Source organism: Gobio gobio (assembly GCF_949357685.1).
Source record: "Gobio gobio genome assembly, chromosome: 21".
Taxonomy (NCBI): domain Eukaryota; kingdom Metazoa; phylum Chordata; class Actinopteri; order Cypriniformes; family Gobionidae; genus Gobio; species Gobio gobio.
In genome coordinates this window covers 17,392,851-17,418,330 of record NC_137117.1, presented here as the reverse complement: position 1 = coordinate 17,418,330, position 25,480 = coordinate 17,392,851, and the positions used below count along the sequence as shown (strand labels likewise).

The 25,480-nt window shown below is 40.0% G+C and overlaps 1 protein-coding gene across 1 annotated transcript in view; it reads left to right on the top strand.

Moving 5' to 3' along the window:
- The window catches only part of plxna1a (plexin A1a), a 252,074-nt gene that overhangs the window by 11,483 nt on the left and 215,111 nt on the right, over window positions 1-25,480 (top strand). The window contains exon 2 of the mRNA XM_079802430.1: window positions 15,536-16,919. Within this exon, the coding sequence (XP_079658556.1) occupies window positions 15,732-16,919 (1,188 nt within the window). The 5' untranslated portion in view covers window positions 15,536-15,731. The remainder of the gene's footprint in view (window positions 1-15,535; window positions 16,920-25,480) is intronic.

The window sequence follows — 25,480 nt, the reverse complement described above, 5'->3', positions numbered from 1 at the left end:
TGATGCAATGGTGATGATTTTAGTTTTCCACCCCCTTCCCTGTGTCTTTGACTCTAGAACGAGACAGAGTCAATATGACCATGCCCTTTCTGTAGGCTTAAACTGAAACACCTCTGTTTTGAATATTCAGAAGGACAGCGACATAAGCACATCTTTCCTCCCATCTGCAGCTGTTAGGACTCGAAATCTCTCAGTGGATGAGGGCTTTTGTGAGATGCTGCAGATGCTGTTTGGTATACAGGCTCGGCAGAACGCTCCAGATGATCGCGAGAAGAATGAGTTGTGCTAAGAGCTGGCGAGCCGCCCGATGCAATATAGATATTTATCTATTTGTTTGCTTATAAATGTGCTGCTCTCCCAAACCTTAATTTCTTATATGCAAAAATGATTGTGGGTTTGAATTTTAACACATACGAGACTAAAAGGATCTATCTATGCGGCACTGTTTATTGAAGGGCAAGAGGAAGGAAGAGTAGGTTAATAGCTAGCTTTATTTCCTCGTCCTTGGCAGATGTATTTTTGTGTGTGTGACGACGAAAATCCAGCAGCGGTCTTCGTCAGGGTTGCTTTTGTGGCTGCTACTGGGTCACTGTATAATTGAGAGTGTGATCCTCTTGAGTTTGGTATTTACAGCGGCCGACGATACTGTCCCTTTCACACTCTTGCGCGCGCACACACGCTTGGCTCAGATAAGACTAGTCTGTTTTAGCTTCTTGCTACATAGCTGTTTCCAGCTCGATTCTCATGCTCCTGTGACCCTGTGAATGATGGCGGTGCAGTGCCTTAATGACCATCAGCAGAGCCGGGCCACCCTCGGCTGTGCCGCTGGCATTAAACCGGATGTGGGTTTGTGTGCAAGCGTTTTAACATAAGGGCCGCACAGCAGTCGACTGCCACTAATATCAGTGTGTGTTACCTCAATGATAGCGCACTCCTGTTTACTCATTTGATTGACTTCAGGACAGGTTTGTTTGCCAGGCACACGTGTGTGTGTGTGTGTGTGTGTGTGTGTGTGTGTGTGTGTGTGTGTTTGTGCATGTGTTTGCCGACTGGCCATCCTTAGACAGTTCTTAATGTTTTATAGACTCCAGTGCCATTCTTTCCCGTTTCCTGTTGAGCTCCCAATCGTGTCCAGATGAGCCGGTCGCACTGGCAGTGGGGGAAATGCAAACAGGGACGAAACAATGGCCTGGCCCTTATGCTGCTATATAGGCCACCAGACTAGGGTAGTGTCCAAACTCTCCTCAGGGGAAGATACACTAGAGCTCTGTAATAAATACTCAAACAAACTGAGTTAACGCCCTGTGGGCCCTAAATCTAGTCAAGAGGATCCATAATTTTTTTCCCAACTGAGGGTTTGAGATTATTATAAAAAAATCCAATGCAATGAATTAAATTGAATAAATTATTGTTTAATTACAAATTAAATAAAAAAAAACAAAAAATATATTGAAATAGTTATTTATTGCAAATTATTTTCATTTAATTGTATTTTTATTTTGATATTTACTAATATGTATTTTTAAATATCATGTAATAAATAAAATATTAAATTACAATTTAAAATAAAATTTGGCATTTTATATCATTTTTATTTGATTTAATGTTACATTTTAATATTCGAATTCAGTTTTAAAAACTTAATTTGATAATTTAGCAAATTATTAAATCTATTTATTAAATAATTATATGAAAATATTATAATAGTTCAATAATATTCTAATCATTTTTATAAGATTATGTAAATGTTTTGTATGTGACATTTTTTTACAACATTGATTTGATATTGGGGTGGTACTGCATGCAAATATCTGTGGTTTGAGAAAAAAGACTGGGAAGCCTGATTTAATGTTTTTTTTTTGGATAAATTATACAAATGTTTCTCTTCTTACATTAAACCCTCATTATTATAAAAGAATATTATGAACTCATTATGGGGAGTGATTTACTGATAAAAGCCATGACTCATTCGTAATGAACGTCAGCATTTGCTCTTGTACACAGATGTGCTGTAGCTGGTATTTTGTTTGTTCGTGGTCGTTTATGCTTGCACTATAGTGAGTCATTTATTCTTGTATTTCTTTTTTTACTTAATCATCTGACTTCTGCAGATGCTTTGCTCTCCTATTTTTTAAATGGGTAATGATACAACATTCGATTCATCCTAAAATGAATTTCTTGAAGCAACTGTTAGTGTATTCAATGGTTGTAACTGTGACGTAAGTGAAGCTTTGGTAGTTTAATTTGTAGGAGATCCCGATCTTCAGATATCCACATAACTGCTTTAAGTGATTCCAGAAGTAAGTAGTTATTGTTTGAGCAAAAAAATCTGGTTTACCAGCGCTGTTTTAGCCTTGTCATGGAAAGTAAACCTCAACATGATCGATGTTTTTCTTCCCAACATCCTGATCAAATCATAGATATACGTAAGGCATCCCGCTTTGAGCCTCATCAGCCTGTCAGGCTCAAAACGGGACACTTTCCATGAACAGACACCCCGTTGGCAGGCCTTGTTGTCTTAAGCACGTTCTGTGGCACCGCAAGGGCTAAACGTGTTTGCAATTACAGCTCACGCTAAACCAGAAGGTAAGGTCTCACACTTTAGAAATCACACATTTGACATCTCTTCTTTCCCTCGCTCCCACATAGCCCAATTTTACTCGTAGGTCTCTCTAGCTGGATTCCCCTGTGGTAAACGCAGAGCATAGCTGAAATACCTGCAGCTCTCCCCCGCACCCGCCACTAATCAGTACCACATCTACAGACGCTTCCAGCTTTCCAGTGGATCGGTCTCTGATCCTTCGCCCGCGGGGCCCTGACACGTTCTCACACCAACCTCAACCCTTGGCTGGGATGAGCGGGCTCCCCGTCTGCTGCCGAGCCATCGGTCACTGTCATGGCAACACATTCCTGAATTGAAAGAGCTAGAAAGGGGTGAGCGAAAGCTTCAGTGGCTTTTTGCTGCAGTAGAGCTGCGAGTAATATTAATGGCCAAAGGAGCAGTCGGACAGCTGGCGTACTGAGGCTATTCATCATAATTGTCACACTCTGACTGATCAACTCCTTTGTAGGGCTCAGACACTCCCGGGACAAGGTGCCCTAATTGCTGACTTAGGATCAAGTTTCTCGTTCCCCAGGCCTAATTTATAAGCATTATAAACCACAGACTCTCTCTCATGTGGAAGATCTATAATAAGCTCTAAGGGACATCTTTCACCTTGCTTAATCTTTGCGGTGCTCTTTCATAGTTCTAGTAGGTTTGAAAACTGAGTAGGTTTGGTTTTCATGACTTTCGGCTCTGTTAATTGTTTTTGAACTGTACTTAAATATTCTGACAGTGTTTTCTGCTACTGAATGTTTGCTGAATGTCTGCTACAGTGTTATGGCAAACGTAATTGCTAAATGAGTTATGAACTTTCTGAATTGAATGTGCCCTCATTGATAATAAATCGACAACATGGCAATTTGCATCTATTTTACGTTTTGGTGCATTCGTATGTTTTAATTCGAGTATGCGTATAAATCGCATGGTACAAATTCATATGAAATCACCTGCCCGTTACATTTTCTCATGCGATCGGGTTGACGTATCTTGGTATTGTGATGTCCTTGCTGGTCTGAATCTTGAACTAAGTTATTATGAGCTGGTTCTTTTTAGTGATTCAGTCAGAAAGACTCTAGTTATCCATCTGAATCTGAATCTAATGACTCAGAGAGATTCTTTACCATGTTGTTGTAAACCTGTACAACTTTCTTTCTTTTCAAATGTTGTCGGTGGAACATAAAAGGGATTTTATTAAGGGCCAACCACACACCGAAGGTGCATATATAGGCTCCTATTGTATCCGTTGGCGTTCTTATTATTCTTCCGTTTCTTTTTCTTCTTCCGCTCTTGAGATTATGGCAGCCCATAGAACTGCTTGCAGGAAAGTTATGAGATTTGGCACACAGAAGACAGTCTGAACTGTCAACATAGCAAATTGGAGTCTCTAACTCAATCACTCTAGCGCCACCAACTGTCCAAAAGTTCAAAACCTACTAAACTTCTCCTAGACCGTTCGTCCGATTTTCACCAAAATCGAATTGTATCATCTTCAGACTGTGCCGACAAAAAGTTATGGATTTTGTGTTGATAGACAAAACTTTTTTCATATAGATGGTTTCAACGGCAACAACATAAACAAACGTTACTGCGCACGCTTTTGTGGCCCAAACTTAACTTCCGGAAGACGTCCGCAAAGAATCAATAACAACAGAGGCTGTGTTATCTTTCTTATGCGCTATCATCTTTCATTTTAATTGGACAGCATTATCTTAATTTACATGTTTTTATTGTTTCAGCATGTTTATTATAAATAATCTCCCATTTCTGTCTGCAATATAGAGTGGGGGAAACGCCCCCCTTAAAAGGTTAGTTCACCCAAAAATGTAAATTCATACATTAATTACTCACCCTCATGTCGACCCCAACCCGTAAGACCGTAGAAGAAAATATCTTAAGTTGTGTTGCGAAGATGAACGAAGGTCTTACAGGTTTGGAATGACATGAGGGAGAGTAATAATGACAGAATTAAAATTTTTGGGTGAACTAACCTTTTAAAGACCGTGTAATGCCGTTTTCTGTAAAGTATCTATAAATGCTTGCACGCTCGCCTTCAATCATGCAATGCATCGGAATAACATGTTTCTTTGTTTCATAACATAAGATTAATGTTGGGAAAGTTAACTTGTAGATAAAGTACCCTATTTGAGATTGATTGTATGAACGCATCACAAAAAATCCTGTGATCTATGGGCACTGCCATTAATAGACAAAGCGAAAGTTGTTTTGCACTCCGTGATAAAGGCACATTTAAATATTTTGCGGGAAACCTAAATCCGATCAGTTATCCAGACGGCGACCACTTGATGTGAACAAATGTAAACTCGCCGTGTCCTGATTGACTGATGATCACGGTGCTCGCATGTTAATCCCAAGTGTAAACGCAGCAAGAATAAGTTACCTCTAGAGTAGATTATTACAAGCAAAATAAATAACAAGTAAATTACATTAGACATACAGTCTAAATTACATTAGACGCTGCTCTCGTATGCTGGATATTTATGAAGCATTTAATGATTTTTGATGAGTCGCACACACTTTTTTTTGCGCTGGTGTCATTCTCTCTGCTTGATCGTTAATATATATTATATTATCCAAAAATAGTACGTCAAAAATGTGTTTTTACTGAGTAGTGCGCCATACTATCCCCTTGCCAGACCGATAAACAAACACAGACCGGAAGTTAACTTCGGGCCAGGCGCATAACCGTGGCAACGCGCGTGCGTCCGATGAAACCATCTATACCGCAGCAACAAATTTGAAGCATGATGCCAAAATGACTCAAAATGAGGCTGTCTCTGTGAATGCTTTAATATATTGACACCAAACTTTGCATTTGTCATTGTCGCCTTACTCGGACCACACCACATCAATTTGATCACAGCGCCACCTATTGGTCGAAAGTGATAAACCATTAAATCATTATTTACTAGTGACTGTATTGATGATTTTTTTGCCATTTTCCCTAAAATCATCTTAAAAAGTCTTTAAATGCTCATTGTTGTAGTTGGTCTGATGCTCATTGGTCTAATTGAGCTCTAAAAAGGACAGATGAGAGTACTGTCAGTTTATCCAAGCTGTCGGTCCATTAGAATCATCCCCGGTATTGTGAGCAGCAAAACAGAAAGGTTCCCACTCGACCTGTTTCGAGAGGGATTCGAACCCGGCGTCTCCTTAACTGGAGGCGGGAACGCTAAAAAGTCTCTAGCGTCAGTCGCCAGTGCATCTCTTGAGGTCAGTGGAGTGAGGTTTACACGCACTGGCCTACATCTGTTACACTCACTCCCCTTAAGCCTCACTCCCATCGTGGTCATGGCACCAAATGTAACCGGTCCTACTCGACCCTCACCGAGCGGGAATGTAACCAGTGACTCTTACTAGTTTGCCTCTGTTACACTTGCACATACAACGGGATGAGCAATTTTTTTTAAAGACTGGTTATAGTCAGGTAAACAACACGTAGCAGCGTTACGTCACCGTTCATTCCTCAAATCTATGGAAACGTGGCTGTATAATTGAAACCAGAATCATTAAATTGCCATTCTAATCTGTTAGAGACCACCTCTATAAGCCTATGGGACAAGAGTGTGTAAATAGTTTGATTTACATCTATTCTTTGCTCTTTTGGTCTCTTTCTTTCTCCGAGTCACCAGCAGCTTGCACATTTAATGGGGAATTTCATTTCTATTAAAGATGCAAATGTAGCCTTTAAAGAAGATTGAGATGCTGGGATGAAGCTAGAATTCAGATGGCTTTATCTCACTGCTCTGTTCATTAGCCGAGTGTAATTGTGTTAGCACAAATGCGTTCGCCGGGAACGCACATATCTGACTAGAAAGGTCACACAGATGACACCGTGAAGGCGCACACGTGTGTATGAAATCACACTCCGTTTCCTTTCATGCTTGACTTTATGACTTTATCTCTTGATAAGTCTTTTAAAATGAAAGCACTGCCAAAGATGTTTGTTTGTATGCGCGCATGTGTAGGTGGGTGCAAAGTAATGAGTAAAGTTAGCGAAAGTGTAAAGCTCAGCACACAAACTCCCGTATCCATGCTTGCTTGCAGTGTGCGGAGGGAAGTGGGCCAGAGAATGGCCATTGCCCAATGATGCGATCCTGATGGAATGTGCGCTAGCGAGGCCCGCGGAACACCATGAGCTCGGGAGCTACCGTTATGGGATTTGAAGTCTTGATGCCCCCTTTTCCCCTGTAGTTTAAAGCATTGCACAGCCGGAATCAGTGAAGCGTTTCACATTCTGATCCTGGCACGAGTATTAGCTTGGCATTTGCCACGGATAATTGTAGCTGGCTTAGAAATGACATCGTAAATCGTAATTGTGGAATTTACGAAAAAACACTTTGATTTGCAGCCGTGTTTATCATAATAAAGTCGATTGCACAATAGATGAGAGCGAGCTAATGAAAGAGGATAAGATGCGGCGGGCATACTTCCGCGACGGGCTGAAGAAAATAACCAAACGCTTTCCAGGAGGGAGATAGCTTTTTATTGATGGCTGAACTTTGAGTCAGCAGTGTTTGCATGCTTTTATTGGCTCTGTGGGAGCTGTAGCCCAGACACTGAGGTGTGGTAATGGACGTGGATCTATTAACACAACCAGAGATGGAACGAGATGTGTCTGTTTGTTGGTGTATTCCTTACAGTTCTTGCATAAACCTTGAACAAGTGTGCATTTATTTGTGCATGTAAACACATCCTCTTTGTGAAAATATCCTTATATGGTCACAACACATGGTTTTTAATAACACAGCAGAAACTACCATGCTGTTGACCAAATTCCTTTAAAAGTTTTCTATTAATGAATATATTATTGGCATTGATATCAAATATTGTATACTTTTACACATAATACACTTCGAGACACTTAGCTCAATCCGAGGGGCGGGATAAACGGTTGTCTTTCAGATTCCCTCTGCACGCAATAGGATAGTGCTACAACCAACCAGAGCTCTATCAGTGGTGAGACAACAATCACAAGCGGGTTGTGGCTGAGTCCCATGCGTTTTCCCACCAGCGGAGCTAGTTGATAGATTAAACTTTTGCCGTATCCGGTCGACAAAACTTAGAACACATCTTCCTTTTTTAAGAAGGGATTTCATGAGGAACCATCGCAACTCTGCCGTCATTATGTTAAGCCCGCCCACCGATTCTATACACGATGTGATTGGCCTGACTAGAGTTTGGTTTTTCAAGCTCGCAAGCCAACTGAGAGTTGCTAGATGACCCTGGCTGCAAATTACATTTGCTGTTGCTAGGGTACGTCTAGATTTCTAGGCTACTTAAAGACCAAATGGATTGGTATACATTTATATAGGCAAGTTTTTTTTAATACATTTTGGCTTTTTGTCACAGTGCTTAGGTAAGCCTACTGAATAGAGTCAGTACTACTCATACTTTATATTATTATTTAAAAACGTTTTTAAAACTTTTTATTTTACTTTATTTAACCTTTGTTTAGTTTTATTTGACATATTTTGTTTTTATATTTTCATTTTATTTTACTTTATTTACCATTTGGTTATTTTACTTAAGTTTTGCTCATTTTTACTATCAATAGACATATTTTTTTTTACTATCAACTTGGTTACCCAAGTGCAGGATCCCTACATGTTTCTATGGAGCATGTTTGTGTATAGTAAATATTTCACTACTTCACCACAGTCATATTGACCATATGTTTTCTTGCATTAATATTATCATCATTACTGGCATGTGTTAATCTGTCATGACTAGGTGTCTTGTAGTGTGAGTTTGCATAAATTTGGTCACGGTTATGTCATCTGGGGCAGGTTTAACAAAAGTGCATTCGTCCAAACTGCTACAGTAGCAATATTTACAAAAACTTGAAAAGATCCAGTGATTAGACTTGATGGCTTTTCCCTTGGAGTATCGTGTCTTTTCTCATAGCTAACAAGTTATGCCCACTGCGACCTTATGAGCCTGGATTTCTAATGCTCTGTCTTTACTCCATATAATAACACAGCAGTTTTTGGATCTTAGGAAGCCTGTACGTTTAGCAGTGTGTGTGTGTCTTTAGAGTTAGTGGTGCTTGCTAAGGCCATTATTATTACTCATACTTCGTTTTTCAAAACTCTTAAACCTAAGTTTTAAACCCCTTACTCATCCCACACTGTTTATTCCTAAGGACATGATTCATTTATGAAATGGTGTGGCATGTTGAGTTTAAATTTAACTGGTGGACAATACAAAAAAGGTGAAAACATTTCCCACTTCTTCTGCTGTTGACCTCAGAGTCCATGCGTCCAATCAAAATCCACAGTATTTTGGCACACATTTGATTGTCACTTAGAAAATGGCCAAATTAGTCAGGTGCCAGTATGAATATGTTTTTGTGAGATGACCCATGGTCAAACCATGAACAAAACAAATATAACCCATAATCCACAACAAGGACAAGCATGGTTTGTGCCGACCACAATGTGTTTTATGAAGTGAATTATTGGTGGGCAAAAACCTGAAACTGTTGAAATATGTTAAATTAGCTTTTGTTTATGCAGTTCGTGGTAATAATAACGCATTTCAATTTTTAAAATAACATTTCACTGTTATAATGTCCCATGCAAATTTAGGACCAAAATGCACCTGTTTATATTAGGGTGCTGTTGAACCCGCTGTGCAAAGTTGTTGGTGGTTTGGGTGGCGAGGGAGGGGGCAGCTGTCATGGTGTCAGTAGGTCACACGCTAAGGAGTGACGCTATAAAAGGAGGACAGTGTTCTCTGATTTTGGCACATCCACAGTGCAACAGGCCTGCTGCACAATCACCTCCTCAGTGTCCTCTACTCCTGCAGACACCGGGCCCTCCCCGCTGCACGGCCATTAGTCAAACCCAAACAATACCCACCCTCAGCACGAGAGAGCGTGGTGTAGAGTTAAAAGACCTGAATGGAGGCGGAGTGCAACTTTCTGTGGTCATTTAAACAGGGCAGGACTAGTCTGGCAGCATTCGATTAGCAATTAGCAGTCAGTGAGAAGCAGAGCAAATGTTTTGTTTAGCGTTCTAGATGCTGTGCATAAGCCAGCCCACATCGGCCTGCAACGTTTTTGTCTTATTCGTCATGGTGCATTAGCTGTATTAAATAACAACAGTATTATACATTACAAATGATTACATTCATTATTATTACATTATATTTAATAAAAATACTGAAACTATGTGAGTGGTGTTTAGCTGTATACAAATTGTTTTAAGTGGTTGCCAGGACGTTGCTATTGCATATATATATGCCACCGATATGAACCCGCGCCCACACGGGCAAATATTCACACCAATGTCAAAATGCCGTCTTGTCGAGTATTATCGTAAACGTAGTCGGTTAAGTGAACGTAAACATGAAATTTGCCAGTCACCACCAGCGTTTTTGGTCAAGTTTCATGGCCCACAGAATATCTTGTATGAATATCTGAACATGTAATAAATCAAAAGAAAGAACAGACCCTCTAGTTTTATTCTAGCTTCATGCATTCTTTTTTTATCAACACTTGAATGTGAGTAAGTTTCATAAAAAAAGCTACATTTTGAGAAAAAAGCTGAGAAAATCACAACTTGCATACAGATGGGATTCAGAACGATGATCAAAACACAGATGGAGTCCATCAACACCCCCAATTTGCACACAGTCCTATAGCTCGTCCTGGGTCGACATTTTCATTCAGTAACATTAGGCAGTTTTGATTTATATGCTGTTTAATGTTGAGGATAACTTTAATAAGGGTTTATCTATATTAATTCACTGAAGATTACGAAGTGATATTTTACATTTGATTACTATTTCTGTACCTGAAAATACAGGAAAAACCTGAAAATAACTGTTTTTCATTTTTATTTTTGTTCTGTTGTATTAATGTATAACGTATATTATGTATATACTGCATTCTATATACAGTACCAGTCAAAAGTTTGGACAAAAAAGTGGGTAAGCGTGTCCAAACTTTTGTCTGGCAATTATTTTAGGAAGGTGACGATATATTCTCTGTTCTTCAGAGAACAGAAATTTAACTGACCATTTTAATATCCATTAACAGTAGTATGCTAGCTAACGTTAGCCTCAAGGGTTAAAACATAGATCTATGTAGATGCCACATTCGACCGCTCCAGACACGTCGGCGCGCCCGCCATCTTGGAACGGTCAGTATGTCGTCACTCACAGTAAGAATCGATGATGTCACAACATTGCGCAGCTTCTGGTTGTGAAACTGCTGAGATTTAAACTCCCAAAGAAAAGGGATAATCTTTCACAGGTCAGAATGTGTTGGTTTGGGGTTTTTATATGTATTAAACACTGATAAATTCTTTACACATCTTACCTTCGGGGATTTAAGACAAGTTAGAGGTAAATTTTTTAAGAATATTCTTATGAATTCAAACTCTTCTTAAAGGGATAGTTCACCCTAAAATGGAAAACTTTCGTTCATCTTCGGAACACAAATTAAGATAATTTTAATGAAATCCGAGAGCTTTCTGTATCTCCATTGAGAACCTAAGCAACTATAACTTTCAAGGCCCAGAAAGGTAGTAAAGACATCATTATATAATCCATACACTCTAAAAAAAGAGAGGTTCTATATGGCACCAAAAATGGTTCTTGGCTCGTAATTATAGGGGAACCTTTTTTAGTGCTATATAGCAACAATTTTGGTGCTTCAGTGGTTCTTCAGCGGTTCTTCAGAGGTGCTATATAGCACCTTAGTGAAAGAACCAGTGAAGAACCTCTGAAGAACCGCTGAAGAACCACTGAAGCACCAAAATTGGTGCTATATAGCACTTAAAAAGGTTCCCCTATGATTACGAGCCAAGAACCATTTTTGGTGCCATAAAGAACCTTTCTTTTTTTAGAGAGTGTATGACATATGAGTGATTTTACTCTTTCTTGAAGCTATACGAGTGCTTTGTTTGCAAAAAAAAAACTTTTTTCAGCTTCATAAAATAACCACATGGAGTCACATGGATTATTTTAATGATGTTTTTACTATCTTTCTGGGCCTTGAAAGTGGTAGTTGCATAGCTTTCAATGGAGAGTAGAGAGCTCTCTGATTTTATCAAAAATATCTTAATTTGTGTTCTGAAGATGAATGAAGGTCTTATGGTTTGGAACGACATGAGGGTCAGTAATTAATGTCAGAATTTACATTTTTGGGTGAACTAACCCTTTAAGTTTTCTCTTAATCTTTTTTGCTTACAATTATTCTAAAGAAATGTTTTTGATCATACAACATTTTCGTAATTTTATTCTTAAGAAAATAGCAGTTAAGAAAAATATTCATAAACCCAGGTTGTTTCATAAACCCGGCCTCTGTTCTACATCATTTCCTGCTAAATATTCTGCCTCCCTTGTTAAATCTGTTGCAGATGCAGTTTCTTGTCATCAACTCTCACTGGAACATTTACTATTTGGCTATTTTTGCCTTTTATAATATGTGTGCATTAGGCTAAGCTAAGGAACTGCAGAAATTGCAGTCCTTGTCCCCTTTTAACCACCATTGTTGCTGTCAGCTCTTTATTTCTCCTCTCTGGCATGAAGGAGTTATTTCCACAGCCAGGCCCGCTGCTTCCCTCTAAATCGTCGTCCTCACAACATTCGCACAGTCTGTGATTTAGCATTGCAGCATTCACACTGAAAATTGGCCATCTAGACTGAAACAATCTTGCGTTGCTATATCATCTTTTTAGCTGAATGAGATGACATGTCGTTCCAAGACTGTTTTGCAAATCATTTCCTGCTGTCGACAAGTCATTGTTTCCTCTATCATCCCCCTGCGATCACAGTTACAGTGTAGCTTTGTTAAAATATCACTTTCATTGGAGGTCTCGCTGGATTGAGTTTATTATTGCTTTTTTAAATTGTAGGCTAAATCGAGGCTGTCTGGTTTTAATATCTCGACTTATATCAAAGCATACCGGTGGTGTTTTTTGTTGTTGTTCCTGTCTTGCTTATCAGTAGAGTCTTCCAGCGGTTTGGTTTTTGATATGCCTGGCTTAACAGTAATAACATTCAAATATTTGTCCTGTACACATTTTTGTTTTGTGCATGAATTTTATTACGCTCATCTGACATCTTAATTTGATTACATAAATTGGATTTATTATGGATTTCCATTTATTAAGCAGTCCAGAATCTGTTTTCACGTTTAACCACCTGATAATAGTGGTGGTAATTATTTGTAGGTAGGAGGAAGGACTGAAAGAGAGAAAGGATGGACAAAAAAGATATACAGACAAGCAGAATTTAATGATTGACAAACAGAAGGAATGTAAGACAGTCAGAATAAAGATTTCAGACAGACATAAAGACAGAAGCAGAATAATAAAGAAAGCCCAGCTTGTGTGTGTGTGTGTGTGTTTGTGGATTAAGGCCTCTATGTATTGATGTATGTGAGTGGGTCTGCGTGCTTGTAATAGAAAGCAGATCCTGCTATGCAGAGCCTCTCTGGGTGGTTTAGTTGTGGCCATCACAGTCCTGCCTGCCTTCTACCCCACAATGCTCAGCGATGTGACCTCCATGATAAAGAGGCGCTCTGTATAAATTTGCTTAAGTATGAGGTGCCGTTTTCATGGCTTGTGCTGTAATTTATGTGCCACAAGCAATAAATCATCGTGGATACCTTGGTCCCGCCAGCCATTTTCCGAGCCAGGCAGGTTTTGCAATCCTGAAGGTGCCGTGCAGCTCCCATACCTCCTCTAATTGATTCATCCAATTTCACCTTTATTCTTGGTGTGGGCCTTTTTGGAGCAAGTGGGTGGGATATCCTAATTGCTCTATCCCACGCAAATAGCATTGCTGTGCAGTATTATAAATTGCAGCACATGTATATATTTTGCTGAATTTTCAGTTTATTATAGTTCCCCTCTCTATCTCTCTCTCTCTCTCTCTCTCTCTCTCTCTCTCTCTCTCTCTCTCTCTCTCTCTCTCTCTCTCTCTCTCTCTCTCTCTCTCTCTCTCTTAATTTACTGAGTTAAAATAAGTGGACACTTGGATCTGCGTTTAAGCAGCTTCTGCTACCTCATTAGCATATCTTTGTCCCAGATAAGTCAAAACTCTGACGGCTTTGTTTTTTGTAGTCGATAATGGGTCAGGTGCAGCACTGCTAAATTCAATTTTAAGTGTGTTGTGGAGTTATTTAGTTAGTTACTTGGCTATTTATAGGCAATTTTTCTGTGTTTTTTACTGTTGGGAATTCGCTTTGACAGTGTCCCTGTATCACAGAGCCAAAAAGCACCTAGGAGTGCTGACTCCGAGTCAGTTGAGCTGAGAAGAGCTCAGCTGTGATGATCAATACAGAGGAGAGAAATTTGGACCCCTGTCAGCACACTACATTACACAGCAAATACGGTGAAACGGTATAAACTAAAAATGGCTGAAAATCTGACTTGTTTAGAAGACATTCTGTCTGAGTGCCTCCACTTATTATTCATTGTTTATTTCTTCTTCTTTTTTTGTGGAATTTTTTTCAGTGCCTTGGGGCTGTGCTTATTTTTTTTTATATTCCAATATTGCATCCTTTGATACTTTAAACTTTGTCTTCTCTCAAACTTATCCCTTTTTTTTCAAACAACAGGACACGGTTTTAGCAACAACAAGATCATGGATTCAACTGAGAATATCAATACAGTATTTTGACAACCCTGTTGATAGCATCAAAATTACTAAAATGTTCATTGATGCCTCATTACAATAATGTATTGATTTAAATAAATGTGACACAAAAAAGTGTGTCATATTGTCCTACAGCAGGGCTCGGAAACTCCAGGCATGGAGGGCCAGTGTCCTACTGAGTTTAGCTCTAACCCTAAACAAAACCTACCTGAACAAGCTAATCAGAATTAGGCAAGATGAGGTGGGTTAAATTGGTATTGATACTAAAGCCTGCTGGACACTGGCACTCAAGGACTGGAGTTGAAGAGCCCTGTCCTACAGTATAAGATGTGTGCTGAAGTTTTTGCTAGCATATGTATCTGCTCTCTTTTACAGTTGTTTCGTAGCCTTGCGCATGACAGTCAGCCCAAGTATGGCTCACAGCATTGAGTGGTGAATGAGACCCAGAGGCAGTCTCCTCGCTCAATAGTCTTGTGAAGTGAGATAAATGTCATCTGAGATACAATGATGCTTCTGTTTTGAACACTGGAGAAGGTCATAGCAGCAGACAGTCCCTGCTGCTGGCTAGATGAGAGGCTTGAGATTGCCCTTGTTTAAGTGGTTTTGCACTCTGAGAATGTAGCTGGACACCCAGAGCTCCTCTTCATCACCCATGATCACATGAATGTCATTAGACTTTCAATTAGAACAAATTTGATGGATTGTCTCTCTTTCCGCAGCCCTGTGGTTGAGCCAAGAGGGCGTGTTGTCTGTACTGTGGTATTTTAAAATCGGAATGCTTTCCCGCAGTTCAAGGAAAGTGCTTTTGTTTTATATGGGGTCAACTTGAATGGCTTCTCTGAGCAAGCGTGAGGAAATGAGAGCGTTTATTGCTGACGCTTCTTAGCTTATGGTGTTCAAGGTGAATTGGTAAACCAGTCTACAGTTATGGCATCACTCACTCTTTCCTCATTCCTCACCTCCTCTACTCTCTCCCGCTCTATTCTCGTTCCTTTGCTTCCCTTTTTGTGCCAGCTGAGTTGGCACAGACTGTGTGAAATATTTAAGGGCACAGCAGGTCTATCAGACGAGTTCTCAGTGTGGAGTTTGTAGAGTGCACTGCTGTCTGCATGCTTGACACACTCATTAAATGTTGTATAGGATTCCACCCAGGGCCCCACTGTAAGATATTTATGTTTATGTATTATGGGTACTTTTTCTCTTGGGCAGGCAGAACTTTTAAACTCCTAGTCAAATCAATAGACAATGTTCTATTCTGTTTTTCTCCAACACTCATGATGTGTTTTTCTACCCTTGCAGGGCTAGCGGCCATGGCGCTGCAGATGATGGTGTAGACGACAGCTCCGTGCCGAGAGAGAGCAGAGAGGACACTGGGTCAATAAGTTGCTCTCCTCACCGTAGACTGACAGACGCTGTCCAGGTTTTTTCCGGGCCCAGGATCAGAAAGGTGAACGGATCACCTGGCCTACTGCTTCCTCTCAAAAAGATATTGAAAATGCTGCCATATGGGAGGAGGCCCCTTCCCGCCTCTATTTGTGAGGCTTTCCTCCTCCTTTTCTTCCTCTCGTTCCTCCCTCAACATGGGGGGCTCGAGGTTAACCTCTCTTCCTTCCGAAACTTCATCCCACCAGAGGGAGGGCTTACGCATTTGGTAGTCCATAACAAAACAGGTGAAGTCTACGTCGGTGCTGTCAATTGGATCTACAAGCTCTCCAGCAACCTGACCAAGCTCCGAAGCCATGTTACCGGCCCTGTGGTGGATAATGAGAAATGTTACCCACCACCTGGGGTTCAGTCTTGCCCTCACGAGCTCTCACAGACTAGCAATGTCAACAAGCTGTTGCTTCTGGATTCAGGGCAGAACAGGCTCATTGCATGTGGAAGCACCTCGCAGGGTATATGCCAGTTCCTCAGACTGGATGACCTCTTCAAACTGGGTGAGCCGCATCACCGCAAGGAGCACTACCTTTCCAGTGTGTCCGAGGCTGGCACCATGTCAGGAGTGGTTATTAGTGGAACCCAAGGTGAAGACAGTGGTAAATTGTTTGTAGGTACACCCATCGAAGGAAAATCAGAATACTTCCCGACTCTTTCCAGTCGTAAGCTGATGGCTAACGAGGAGAATGCTGATATGTTCAGCTTTGTCTACCAGGATGAGTTTGTCTCCTCACAGCTCAAGATTCCATCCGACACCCTTTCCAAGTTCCCTACCTTTGATATCTACTATGTCTATGGCTTCAGCAGTGAGCAGTTCATCTACTACCTAACTCTCCAACTGGACACCCAACTCACCTCGCCGGATGCCAGCGGTGAACAATTCTTCACCTCCAAGATTGTCCGCCTCTGTGTGGATGACCCCAAGTTCTACTCCTACGTGGAGTTTCCTATTGGCTGTACCAAGGATGGTGTGGAATACCGATTGGTTCAAGATGCCTACCTCAGTCGGCCTGGTGCCAAGCTGGCACGGTCGTTGGGCATTTCTGAACAAGAAGAGGTGCTGTTTATTGTTTTTGCTCAGGGCCAAAAGAACCGGGCGAAGCCACCGAAAGAATCCGCCCTGTGCCTGTTCACACTGCGTAAAATCAAGGAAAAGATTAAGGAGAGGATCCAGTCCTGCTACCGGGGTGAAGGGAAACTGTCCCTGCCCTGGCTCCTCAACAAGGAACTGAACTGCATCAACTCAGTAAGTCACACTTACTAACTCTAACTGTTTGTTACACATAATTTCAATAATCCACTTTAGACATTCTACCAACTATAAGTAACTTTGCAACTGCATGTCAACTAACTCTCAAGAGTATTAGTTGACAGTTTGGTAGGGTTATGCTTAGTAGAATAAGTCAACATGTACTTGCAAAGTTACCATCAAAATAGTGTAACCTGGTATTAAGAAGACAGTCTACTAATACTCTAATTAGTTGACATGTAGTTGCAAAATTACTTATAGTTAGTAAAATGTCTAAAGTGGACAGACAAAATTAAGTGTTATCATATTGTTATATTTAACAAGCAAGATGCCAGGTGCTCTGTTGATTTTAGCCCTGAATTGTTTGCAAATAAATTTAAGTAACTTAAGTCCCCCAACTCAGTCCCAGTGTCGATGGGTGTTGTAGCAATCAATCAATTTCATTATAGTACACGTGTGATTTCCAAATCATTGGTGTGGCAAAGCAGTTGGTAATTTTTTGTCCATGTGTATGAATGCAGGCCCTGAGAATCTCAAAGTTTAACAGGGAAACCTCTACTCCCAAGTCAGATTAACTAGCCTAGCCACATCATTAGCTCAGTCCATAGGATTAGCACCCTGTCACTCTCCTGCCGCATGTGTCCATTTTACTCAAGTGATAATTAATTTAAACTCTTAGTGTCCTGTCTTTGTCCAAGTCCTCTTGGGACCTTTGTTCTAGTGTCAGAACAATGTGGACAGCCACAGAGAGGCTAGCGTGCAGGCGCATAGCTTACTTGCTAATCAACAGCACTCTTAGCTGCACTCTCTACATACTGTAGGCCCTCGTAGGAAATAGCCAAGCTGGCAGTTCTACACCGAACACAATGGTCCAGCACAGAATGAGGGGATTATTCCCAGAGAACAGCTCAAATCCTCCCTTCTATTATATGTGCAGCATGTTCCTGGGTGATTCGACTTTACTCAGACATACAAGAGGAAACACATTTTGGCTGATGGAGCGAGTAAGAGATTTGTGAGAGTAATAAAAAATAGAAGGATGGAGATGGTGATTATGAAAGAAAGGAAGATGAAGGGAGGCAGATAAGGATTGAGAAAGTGTGCCGACTTCTCATGTAGTATTATGATATATTATGATGCAGTCTCAGTGATGTAGTTATTGTTTCGCAATTCTCATACCATGACACCTCATCTATAGTATTTTGTCATAACACTAGTTGGTTATGAATTATTACATTTCACCGACAACGTTTATTAAATGCCCAGAATGAGAAAACGTAATATTTGCTTCAGTTTATAACTGCAATATCTGATCTGAACAAACGTTTAGTAGCTTATACATCAAAGCTCTAAAATTCAAACTAGACAGTAATTCATTTTACCATCCATCATATGCTGAATAGTAATCACTATCGAACCACACATCACGGTTAAAGAGACCTGCTGTTATTTAGCTGTCATTGTCTCTCTTTCAAAAGCAGGTTTGGTTGAGACCATATATTATTTTATTTATTTATTTATATTTGGTAGTGTACTAAGAAATGTTGTTCATTAAAACAAAATTGTGCTTTCCTAAAGAAAATTAAAGCAGGTAGACTAATGCTGTTGCATCAGTTTTTTTAAGATGGTTGTTAAAAAAAAAAAAATTTTGCGGAACACAAGAAGATATTTTGAATTTTTTTTTGATCCAAGCAACATTGGTCCACATTGACTTTTATTTTGTAATGAGACCGTTTTCAAAATATCTTCATGCTCTTCCATGAAAATAGTCTTAAAGGATTAGTTCAATTCAAAATGAAAATTTCCTGATATTTTACTCACCCCCATCTCATCCAAGATGTTCATGTCTTTCTTTCTTCAGTCGAAAAGAAATTAAGTTCGAGGAAAAACATTCCAGGATTTTTCTCCCCCTCATAGACTTCCATGGCAACCAAAATGTTGAAGGGCCAAATCAATGCAGTTTTAAAGCGCTTCGAAGGCTTCAGAGGCTTTGTGCGATCCCAGACGAGGAATAGGGTCTTATCTAGCAAAACCATCGGTCATTTAAAATTAAAAAAAAAAATGAATATACTTTTTAACCTAAATTTCTCATCTTGCGCTGCTCTGCGATGTGCCAAGGATTGTGCAATCACGTAGGAAAGGTCACACTATACGTAGGCGGAAGTACCGCCCCAAGCAAGCGTACTAGCACTAATAAAAAAGCCATTTACCAAGAAGCACTCCATCTTCAACATCAAAATCGTCCTCCATCGTTGTTTTACCTTTTTTTTTTTGCTAAAGGACGTTTGTATTAGTCTTCACATCATGTGCGCTTTGTAAACACGGGGGCGGTACTTCTGCCTACGTCTACCATGACCTTTATGACGTGATTGTGCAGAGCAGCGCATGAGCAATTTAGGTAAATTATTATTATTATTTTTTTCTGAAGCCGTTCTTAGCGCTCTAAAACTGCATTGATTTGGACCTTCAACATTTTGGTTGCCATGGAAGTCAATGAGGGGGAGAAAAATACTGGAATGTTTTCCTCAAAAAACTTAATTTCTTTTTCGACTGAAGAAAGAAAGACATGAACATCTTGGATGAGATGGGGGTGAGTAACATATCAGGAAATTTTCATTTTTGAAGTGAACTAATCCTTTAAAGACTACTTTTAATGCAATGCATGCTGAAAATGCAATGCATACTTGTTATGTTTTGACACATTTTCGTAATTACATTTGTGTTTATGTACTTGCATAAATTTTGGCCTTACTTTGCCTTCTCCATAGTCTTAACAGTTGCTTTTATAGTGCACTGTGGGTAGTGTAAACCATATGCTCTAACCTCTAATGCAGAATTTGATGGTAGAAGCGGCCACAGTGGTAGACTCCGTCGACGAATAACTGACAGTGGCATTAACGATAATAACTGCTGCCATTATAATAACGGGCCTGGAGCAATCTGCCTTGGTAATGATGGCGGCACGGCTGGCTGAATTGGTTGAAAAGATAACGCTCTGAGGGTCCTCCACCGGCAAGGAGCTTCCAGCTTATGAATAATTCACCCTCACTCACCTTGTGTTATTCATTTATAGTCCATCACAATCAGCACATGATCAAAAATCCCTCTGCCTCCGCGCTCTGCTTACAAGCAATTAATGTTGTCAGTTTCCAATCACAAAGCACACTTTCATAATTCAGAAGGCTTTGGGGGAGATACGCGCACAGACAGACGGAAAGCCGACTGGAGCGGGTAAGATGTCGAGAGATGCGTGCAATCGGACAGACAGACAGTAAGCGCTTTTGACGTCTTTCTTCTACCCACCTGTCCCATTGCTCATGTTAAAGCTATGCATATATGTAAATGAGAAACCGTACATGATGGTGCTTGATTACCATCTGCGACACTGTGTTGCAATCCATCAAGTATACGTCAACAGAGTCAAATAAATAATTACACACCGACTTCTCTATTCTGCTTTTTATCAAGGCTGGCAGTGGCACTTTTTTCACTGTAATTCTTTTCTTTGGCCTTTTCTTTAAAATATAACTGCCGTTTATAATGAACACTTTTGTTCATACACAGCAAGGGCCTTTAAAATGATTCAATACAACATTATGATGCAGCGTTTTGAGGCACCGTGCATTTGGAAGATGAAGACTGAATTTGTGCTTTGCTGCCAAAGTGGCCTATTCAGATGCTGATGTGAGTCTTTCTTGTATTTTCAAACCTATTGATCTGCAGGATATTGAGATTATTCTGCTGGACTGCGTCTTTTTGTCTATTTCCATGCGGCTTGCACAGCAGACTTTCCTCCAAATCTTTCGATTTTATGGTGGCTGTAAAAACTGAGGAACTTTTAAAAGTTCCAGGTCACCTTCTGTGCCAGATGCAAGCTGGTTTCCAAACATCTGAATTGTGCCCGTAAAAAAAGGGAAGGGGGAGGGAGGGAGGGGGAGCAAAACAAAAAAAGTATTACCATTGCTAATGAGTTTTCAAGTGTGTCCACTTGATATTAATGAGCACAACAACGACACACAATAACAACAAACAACAATACATACTCTTTATTTCCGTACTTGAAATCACTTTCTCAGGAGAACATCTCGTCATTATTGAACGACTTTTAGCTGATTTTGTGTGTGGCACTGAGACAAATTGTTGTTTAACTGATGAACGAAAATACACCAGGACCGACTCCTCACCCTTTGCTTCTTTGCATAATTACATTATCACTTATCTCGCTTGATCACTTGCCTGGTGATTTTGATTGCTTGCAGTTATCCTTCTAGTGTTCAGTTCTGTTTTTCCCTCAGACTGAAGGCTGAAAGATTTTCTGTCTTGTCTTTTAATCTCAGATGCTATTGAAAACTTCCCAGATGAAAGACCTTGTGATTTAATCATGACATTGAATATCATTTGCTTGCTGTTGGTGTTCAGTTCACTTCTTTCTGACTCCTTGAGGAACTGCTCAAGGAAATGAGAGAACAAGTCCATGCGGGAGCTCTTCACGGACAGGCAAAAAATATATTGTACTGGATTACACTTTAATGGCTTCCCATCTGTGCCTCCTTCCCTGTAGGGTATTGATCAGAGATGACTGGATATTGAAAAATCATATAGATGAAACCATATCCACCTCAATAGCCTCGGGACTAATCGTTTTTCCATAGTCTTATTTATTGTGTTTTGGAACACGGGTTTGAGATTAAGGGAATCCTTTGTCAATTTTTCTTTCTTAAAGGGGAAACAATGAAGGAAAATTGACTGTTAATATCTATTCATTCTGAATGGGTGCCATTTTCAGAGACCAAGAATGAGTACAGATATTTTCTAGTTGGTATTTGCTGATACAATACCAAGGCACAAACTTTTTTTCTCTTTTTTTCTGCCCAAGACATAGGGACTTATCATACACCTGGTGCAATGCGACGGCAGGTGCGACACAAGTGTTTTTTGCTAGTTTCAGCCTAGCACAGTTATCATTTTCACTTCCAGTGCCACATTGTTTAAATAGCTAATATAGGTGGGTGCACAACTGCCGCGCACTATGCGTTTTACACACACAGGGACGCGCAGCAGCACACAAACATTTTAAAATAAAAATAAAAGGATTCTTCTCTGGAGAAACGTTCAGTCACAAATTCCACCATGTAAATAGCAAATCTGCCATGGTGCAAGTGCAACTGGCTTTTAAAGGGAATGGGAGATGAGACTCTGATTGGTTTATTGCACGTGACACCCAAAACACACCCATAATTCATTAAGAGATTAGGGACAACCCTTTTGGACCATGTGCCTGGCACTCCGACCGATTTTTTTTTCCGTCATTAAACTAGCAAGAGTGAATTTGGACACGCACTAAATGCACCTGCACTGTGCGCTTCAAACCGTGAGCTCAGATCGTTCAAATAGGGCCCTTAGAATAGTTACAGAAAGTCATTTAATTATTTTTTATATATTAAAAAAAAAAATTGACTTATTTAATTCATTCATTATTACAACTTTTTTGTTTATACACACTGTCTGGCCAAAAAAAAAGTTGTTTAAGAGTCAATGACTGGATCATTATTGCAGTGATTATTATGTTTCTAGCATGTTATATGTTTGCCAACAGTTCTTTTAACCCTAATTGATGGAGTGTGTAGCTTTTCTTCTATTAAACAACCACGTAGGAAGACACATCATGGTCATATTCAAGGATGACAATGTCAAGATTCATCAGGCTGTAATCAGGATTGATGGAAATAACATCACAACATTTATTTCTCAAGAGGTGCATCAATTTTTGGTCAATATCCTGTATATACAAGAGAATTTAAGGTCTGGATTCAGAGGTGCCAATTCATGTGTGAAAAATGATTCTTCGTGCTTCCCCTCCTAACCATTCTTTCACAATTTAAGCCTGGTGAATCTTGACAACCTGGAATATGGCCATAATGTGTCTTCCTACATGGTTGTTTAAGAAATGAAAATCTACACACTCCATCAATTAAGGTTAGAAGAACTGTTGCCAAACATAAAACATGCTAGAGACATAATAATCACTGCAATAATGATCCAGTCATTGACTCTGTACAAGAACATGATCCCTGTATCCGATAGTAGTATCGTATCACTGCGTCCCTGTGTGGATGTTAGCATTGTGAACGCACTTGTAATGGGGCAAAATGTGCATCCCCTGCTTCTTTGTAGCCTTAACATAAGCCATTCAGATCAAATGAGGCCTTGTGAGCGGCTAAATAAAGTGTAGACAACTGTATGAGCTCTCTGTGATGGTAATTTTAAATCAATAAGTCAGCCAGTTAACTGGGTAGTAAGAAAAATGACTACCCCCTCCTCCCAAGCCTTTCAGATGGTGACTATGTGTGTAGGTTGCAAATCTCTTTACAGGTCAGGCTTCGAGTGCTCCCCATCTAATTGTCGGTGTAATTATTTATTGATGTGTGTTTGTGTGGGAGCCGCGTATGGAGTGTGTGTGGGATGGTAGGTGGTTGTGATCAAGAGCGCGGTGTGTGTTTTTGTGGATGTGCGCTTGTGTGCGGCACTATTTGCCAGGCTGCACATGCAGCTGTATTTGTTGTTTCCTGTGGTGGTGGGCAATGGGATGGATCCAAAGAACATCAGTCTATTTCATATTCCACAAAGGCTTAAAAACAACCGCATACACAAGCTGGGAAAAGCCAGTTATACCTTCCCCGCTGAAAAGACCTGTTTGGATTTAACCAGCAAGCATTTGCAGGCTGGTTTGTTTTGGTTTGTTCTGTTGAGCTTAACTATCTAACCATTGGAAAAAGTGATGGCTGACCAGAAGGCTAGTGGGGATATTTTCCATGAATATTGGATAAAAAAAATATTTTAAATGTAGTCAATATTTCATCACATCATATTCAGTCAGTAACAGTCAATTTTACTAAAATGGTAAAGTTCAGACTAATGTTATGTATTTTTGTCAGCAGCATGTTTTAATTCTTGGCATGAGGTGCGTTTGTCTCAATTTCATTTTCAACTTTAACCATTTTTTGAGCAACTTCATTATCGGAATTAATATGGATCAACCTTCTTGTTTGACTTGGAGCAACATTCCTATCAACCAACGTATTTTATTGTTAATCGTCAGTTTAGGGGTTGAACAATTTATCAGATTGCCCTCATTGCCCTTTGATTTTAGTGGTAAATTAGGGTCAGGATGACATTTGATATTGATCTAGGAACGCGTCGTACTTGACACAATCAAACATTTGCTGATTAAAGGGATAGTTCACCCCAAAATGAAAATTAGCCCATGATTTTCTCACCCTCAAATCATCCTAGGTGTATATGACATTCTTCTTTAAGACAAATAAAATCTGAGTTAAATTACAAAAGTCCTGGCTAATCCAAGCTTTATAATGGCAGCAATTGTTGCTCTGTTTTTGAAGTCCATAAAAATGCATCTGTCCATCAAATAACGTGCTCCACACGGCTCTGGGGGGTTAATAAAGGCCTTCTGAAGTTCCGGCCGATCGCCTGCCGTGGAAAAAATGTTGAAAGTGCCTCTTGCAGTTCAAAATGCTTGCGCTACATCTGACGAGCGTAACTGGTAGCGTAAGCATTTTGAACTGCAGAGGCACTTTCAACACTTTTTCCATGAATTGAATACGGAAGGCGATCGGCCGAAACTTTACTTTATAAAGTTTTAAATATGGATATTTGCCTTACACCAACGCATCGATTCACTTCAGAAGGCCTTTATTAATCACCCAGAGCCGCGTGGAGCACGTTATTTGACGGACAGATGCATTTTTTATGGACTTCAAAAACAGAGCAACAATTGCTGCCATTATAAAGCTTGGATTAGCCAGGACTTTTTAAATATAACTCTGATTTTATTCGTCTGAAAGAAGAATGTCATATACACCTAGGATGACTTGAGGGTGAGTAAATCATGGGCTAATTTTCATTTTTGGGTGAACTATCCTTTAAGCTGCTGAAGAAGGCTGAACACACCAGTGCTTTCAGCAAGTATAATATGTTCTTGGATCAGCTGTGGAAAAGCATTCCTATCAACTAATGAGATTTTTGGGTTAAGTCTGGCGTTTGGTTTTAAGCTTAAACAACGCTCTTATTAATTAAGCATTGCCCCATGATTTTAGGGGTAGGTTAAGATAAGAGGTGAGACTATTTGACCAGCATGTTGTTCCAGGAACATTGCACACAGCGCTTGGCAACAACATGGTTCACAGGTCTTTCAGCAGGGTCGGAGAACGACAATCCGTCTCAACACTATGCAGGAATTATGCTCAGCCATAATCTTGTGATTTCTACAGATGAATACTTGCTAAATCATTGTGAGTAATGGCCCGCCACTTTTGGTAAGCAAATTTCAGAGCATAACTAGCATGACCTGGAAAGAAAGATGGTGAACCACTTTCGAAAGGACAAAACCATTCCTCATTCCTGGCACCTCGACCCAAGCTGGAGGTCCACTGGGAGTTTCGTGACACTCTGAAGAGGTCACGGTGGCTTTTAGAACTTTATTATTATGTTTTTTTCCCCCCTCTTCAAGGCTAGCTGTTGTCTGAGATGTTTCTAGCAGG